At 24.8% G+C, this 6,362-nt stretch overlaps 1 protein-coding gene across 3 annotated transcripts in view; it reads left to right on the forward strand.

The window, feature by feature from the left end:
* Positions 1-5,578, forward strand: part of LOC127290590 (lachesin-like) — a 163,275-nt gene extending 157,697 nt beyond the window's left edge. For 2 of the 3 annotated variants that reach the window (XM_051319276.1, XM_051319275.1), the window contains exons 8-11: positions 549-719; positions 939-1,007; positions 2,278-2,346; positions 4,836-5,577. In XM_051319276.1, the coding sequence (XP_051175233.1) occupies positions 549-719; positions 939-1,007; positions 2,278-2,346; positions 4,836-4,990 (464 nt within the window). In that variant the 3' untranslated portion in view covers positions 4,991-5,577. Of the gene's footprint in view, positions 1-548; positions 720-938; positions 1,008-2,277; positions 2,347-4,835 lie in introns of all 3 variants that reach the window. The other variant, XM_051319278.1, reaches the window with a different exon arrangement.
* The last annotated feature ends 784 nt before the right edge of the window (positions 5,579-6,362 follow it).

Here is a 6,362-nt window from a genome sequence, read left to right on the forward strand (position 1 = left end):
TACATTAAATTTTCTTGACATATTCTTATATTTATTTGGCATACATTTTATCGTAAAAATAATTTCAATAAAAAGAAAAAAAAAATTTTAGTGAATTTATTTTAAGAATAAAGAAAAAATTGGGTGTCTTATTTTCCAAGTAGAATTTTATTTTAACAATTTGATAAATCATCACAAAGAAATATAAAGTATACTTTTTAAAACATTTTTTATTAACTTTATTATATGATATGTATAAAAATTTATATGAACTTTTTCACATTTTTCTTATTTTTGTTACACAAGTTTCATGCACAGCTTTTACTGTCTACTGATAAAAATAAACATCAAAAATAGCCAATAAGAAAAGTTACTTCTCAATATCGAAGATAGGCAAGTCTGGAATTGGCAAAGTGAACAACTTTTTTTTTTTTTTATTATTTTTTTTATATATATATATATTTTTTTTTTAATGACGTAGCTTTGAACTTCGAATGCGAGTTGAGATCTCGTCTACTTGAGTTTTCTTTTCCGGCGAGTGATAAAAGGATTTGGTTTTACTTGCCCAGGCAATTACCGTTCCGTTGCAGGAGACAAATACGAAGCGATTTCTACAAAAAGTGGTTACAATCAATACATGTTACTCAAGATAAGAAATGTTGGAGTCAAAGACTTTGGTTCATATAAATGCGTCGCACAAAATTCTTTAGGAGGAACTGATGGTGTCATTAAATTAGACCGTGAGTTTAAAATTTTTATTTCGATTACACAAAATAATTCTTTTTGAATTTTATTTAAAAAACACAATTTCAAAAAAAAATAATATAACTTATTAAAACAAAATAAAAAACAAAATAAAAATAATATAATAAAAAAATAATATTGATTAGTACATTATATAAATTTTTGTAATAAAAAAATATTGATATAAGCAAAATTGCAAATTTTCTCTTTTTCAGAAATTCCAGCACCTTCAACAACGACGACACAAATGTCTCTCTTTGCAACAGCTTCATCAAAGCAAAATGGTATCGTTTTTAATTATACCTTTCATTACTATAGTATACTAAAAAAAAAACAAATTAAAAATCTTTTGTCTGACGGAAATTGTCTTTTACTACTGATATCAAAATTACAGATCCTTGAAATTGTTTTGTCTGGCTAAAAGTGTCTTTTACTACTTGTATTATAATTAGAAATTTGTTAAAACATTTTGTCTGACGATGATTGCCTTTTACTACTCAGACGGAAAATTATTGAATCATAACGTTTCGTCTGACGAAAATTATCTTTTACTACTGATATAAAAATTATCATTTTTTTTTAATTATTTGTCTGACTAAAACTGTCTTTTACTACTGTTAATGTCATTCCAATTTGTTTAAAAAATTTGTCTGACTAAAATTGTCTTTTACTACTCATAAAAAATTACCAAAACGATTTGTCTAAAGATATAACTGTTTTTATTATGATTTTTCAAACTCATTGTCTGACGAAAGCTGTCTTTTACTACTGAGATACTAAAATTAAATTAGTTTAAAACATTTTGTTTGTTATCAAATATCTTTTACCGTTGGCGTCAAATTTCCATAAATTCAAATACGTTGTGTCTGACTGTAACTGACTTTTACTACTCAGGCACAGAATATAAAGCAATTAAAGCAATTTGTCTGACGGAAATTATCTTTTACTACTGATATTAAAATTGCAGAACGTCAAAATTGATTTGTCTGGCTAAAACTTCCTTTTACTACTGACACTACAATTAAAATAGTTTCAAACATTTTTTTTTGTCAGTTTCAATAAATTTGTAAACACAGTGTCTGACTATAACTTACATTTACTACTTAAAATGAAAATTAATTATTAAAAACAATGTCTAATGGAACTTATCATTTATTATCGATTATGAAAACTGCAAAACATTTAAATTTGATTTGTCTGACGATGACTGTCTTTTACTACTCAGGAAAATTATTTAATTTAAAATGTTTAGTCTGACGAAAATTGTCTTTCTCTACTGGTATAAAAATTACTCAATTTTTAAAATTATTTAAATGACTGGTACCATTTTTTTAAGTTTTGTCTGACTGAAACTTAATTTTACTACTGTTATCAAAAATTATAAAAAATTAAAAACATTTTGTCCGACGTTAATTGTTTCTACTGATTTATTTACAAGAAACAAAAAAATTGAAATTTTGTTCTTGTCTGACCAAAATTGTCTCTAACTACTGGTATTAAAATTACAAAAAAAAAAATTAAAGTGGTTCTTTTTAATTATTACTTGTTGTTCAGGGAGGAATGGTAACAAGAAATCACGACAGCGACCAATCGACTATGAAGTGGAGGAATGGCGAGATTCAGGTCAGTAATTATCTATTTTAACAGATTCCGTATATCGTGAACTCCCAGAGCAATCGAGCGACAATGTTACGCGAATAATTAGGGTAATTAAAACAATGCCGTGAATGCAAGCGAGATTATATACGAAAGAATTTGTTTTACTATTTACATTTTTTTTTTTTTTTTTACTGATCATATATCAATTCTTATATTCATTAATTTTCCTTTTTGGAAATTTTGATGATAATTTTTAATTATCGTATTAAATATTTAAATTTCATTATTTTTATTCTGATATTCTATTGAAATTTTAATATTATGAATTTTAATTTATTTAATTTTTAATTAGATTTAATTAATAAAATTTATTCTTGTTAAAACCACCCTCAGTTTATAAAACACTCAACTATTTTTTTTTTTTTATTAACTTATCACACAGGTTTATTATTTCGCAATTTATGAATTTTTCCAATTAAATAAAAAGATAATGTGTTAATTATAAAGTTTTCTTTTGCAATTTTGGTTATTAATTTAATTTTGAAAAAAAAATTTGTAGAATTTTTGCAATTATAATTTAACAATGCAATTTATTTTCCTAAAAGTATATTTTGGTTAAAAAATTATATTAATCGCACTATATACAGTGTGACAATTTCTTTAGGATTATTAATTAAATAACGAAAAATGAATTAATTTCTTTAGACAAAATATTCCAGAGAATGGACAGTCACTTGTAAATAGCCAAAAAAAAAAATAAAATAAATGAAGCACATAGGTCCATGATAAATTGGTACGTGAACGTGGTATCTCTTGATTGCATTGCAATCAGTGCTAAAGCTTTGAATTTCGATTGTGTTTTCAGAATTTTTTTCCTATTCATTGTTAAACCGCAAAAAAAGTGTCCAAAGCGAGAAAAGGACAATATTTTTTCACGCACCATTTTTCAAGAGAATATTAAACGTTTCATTTGCTCGTACTGCTTTCTCGTATATATCGATTTTCCATTTCTCTTACTTTCCTTTTTATATCAATTTTTATATTACTTTCATTGAGAAAATTTGATATTGTTTTTTTTTTTTGGTCACACAATAATAAGAAAGGTAATTAATGATTTTCTCGTGAGAATATAAATATTTTCTTGTTTTTTTTATATCATTATTCACAATTTTAATTAATTTATTTATTATATTCACTTTTGTTGCACAAAACTTTTATTTAATTGAATTAGGGTGAAAATAGAATTATTTTATTTTCAACGATATTTTCTTACACTGTAGGGGGATAAATTTCCAGTTGTACACTAAATAAACTTGGAAAAATTTTCTGGGAAATAAATGACCTCTGAAAATAGAGGAAAAAAATAAAGGGGGAGGACGAATGATAGTGCAGAAAAATAAAGCTATACACCAAAGCAAACTGAAAAGCTTAGAGCCCTATAGCGACCAAGCAGAAAGTCACGTTTCGTCGATTTTATCCGTCGATGGTACGACAAAATAATTTTTCTCGAGGCAAACGTGCGACATGTATTTTTCTCCCCGACACTTCGAAAAACAATGAGAATAATTTTTCAATCTATAAACGAAACATTTTTTTCAAATATGTCAAAAAGAAAGAAAAATATTTCTTAACTTAATTACATTTTTTATAAATGTATTTAAAAAAAAAAAAATTGAGACATATATTGTAATTAACATTTCTCTAATTAACATAGGTATATATCAAATCGCGCGAGTTCTTGTCAATTTTCAGAATTAAAATCTCTAAAAGAGAGACAAGAGGTTAGAGTAATTAAAATGTAAAAAAAAAAAATGTTGAGGAGCAATCGCGTAACCACGGTCTCGAACCGCAATGGCATCGTCGGTCTTGAAAGTTTTGCTCGGTAACGATTCTCAAGGGACAGGTTCCGACCTCGTTGGATTCCGTTGGTACACACGCTAAAGAAGCAAATAGCAATTTTTTTTTTTTTTTTTACTTTTACTAAACGAAAATAGATGATAATATCACTGACAAGTAAAAAATTCAAATAATTTACTTTCAGCAACTTTTAAATTTCGTTACTGAAAAAATGATATATTTTAAAAAAAATTCATTTATTAAGAAAATAAATTCATTTACAAAACAATGGTTCAAAAAAAAAATTTTTAACAACCAACTTTTTAAATTTATAATAAAAACATGTTTGCTTTTTGAAGCATATTTTTGTTATAAAAATTAACGAGGGAAAATTTTTTTAAAAACTTTTTCTCATTCAAATAAACATGAGAGAGATAATAATTTTTATAATGTAAATAAAAGATAATTCTTTTTATAATTCTTGGAAAATTTTTCCAATATTTAAAAATGAATTATATGATAAAACAATTTTCAAGGATAATATAATTTTGTTTAAAGGAGAAAAAAAAAGAAAAAAAAACTAAATATATGATGAAGCTAATGTATAAAGTTGCTTTTGGTAATAGTTAATTTGATTTCTTCTCTCTTTACAAAGAGTCTTGTAATTCTGTTTGCAGATTACAACAGAGATTACGGATTAGCGTCGATGAGGCCTCCGGGTGATGTTCCGTCAGACGCATTGAGTCAAGGCGCCGCCTCCACCCCCGAGGTCTATCTCTCGTTCTTCCTCGCTCTTCTTTCCTGTGCACTACTTCCGGCCTTCAGGAGGTGATTCTTGCGTCAGGGATGGAGCTTCCAGTTAGCTTGTGTTAGAAAATGTGAGTGTCAACAATGAAAAATCTTGGCTACCTTTGGATTTGGTGGCCAAAAATTCTCGGCCCTCTTTTACCAATATTCGATGATAGACGATGGTTTGCTGAGATTCAAAAAAAAAAAAAAAAAAGTGAAAAAGAGAGAATATGTGCTAAATTATTTTCGTACCAAAGAAAACGACTTATAAACGAAGAACACTAAACTATAAGTATACTGATTAAATATGTAAGTACTTTTAGGCTGTAATGACCTTTAAAAAAAAAAAATTGGTCAACGTACGCATAAATCTTAGCGATAATTACTGCCAAGTGTTTCTTGATATAAAAATAACCAATGACTGATTTTAATTTTTAATTTCAATTTAAAAAAAATAAAAATTTTGTTTAAATCAAAAATTCCAATAACTGTATAATCTATTTAGTTTATTCAACCATTTGGTTGTTAGAAACAAATTCTTTTCTCAATGTAACAAAATTAACATTATTGATTTAATAAGAGAATAAAAAAAAAACGATTATTTAATTATTTAAAGAAAAGGTAAAATTGTTCATTAAAATGAAAATAAGGAAATCAGAATTATTTAATTTCAGTAATTTAACACAAAGGAATGTTATCAATTTTTAAACACAGAAATACAGAATTAAAATAGAGATTAAAAAAAAAGTTGGAAATTTAATTAAATCGATGAATTTCTATTCATATATGTGAAGAATTATTTATTTTTGAACGTAATATAAGAAAATGGCAAACTTTATTGGAATTTTTTTTTTCAAATATCCATGTTTTCTGAATACGTTATTAATGTTTTAATTACATTATTAAATAAATAATTGATATGCAAAAATTACTAATTTAAAATGTTAACTATCTCTTCTCAAAGATAATAATTTAATTTGTATAATAAATTTATAAAACAAAGTTAATTTCTCTCTCTTTTTTTTAAATTAACATTTGATTATCAATTTAATTATGATTGACATCTCATTATCATTTATTTTCATCATACGGAAATGAAACAAATATACCTTTGTTTCAGAAATTAATTATTAAATTGTAATTTAATATATAAATATTTTTAGAAAAAGAATGTCATTTTCGACTTATATCTTGCTAAGAAATTTGTTGATTTCAAAGAAGAAAACTATTATATTATTAATTCAAATTGTTTTTTTAAATTTTCTTTATATTAATTATTTCTAATATTATTTATTTAGTGTTAATATTACATTATTTTATATTAATTATTAAATTTTTGTTTTATAGAACAAAACAATATGTATTTTATTAGATTTTTATAAACAATCAAAATATTGTAAATTATAAAACTATAG

Source organism: Leptopilina boulardi, unplaced genomic scaffold, assembly GCF_019393585.1.
Source record: "Leptopilina boulardi isolate dan_hultmark-lab unplaced genomic scaffold, ZJU_Lbou_2.1 LbouV2_72, whole genome shotgun sequence".
Classification (NCBI taxonomy): Eukaryota; Metazoa; Arthropoda; class Insecta; order Hymenoptera; family Figitidae; genus Leptopilina; species Leptopilina boulardi.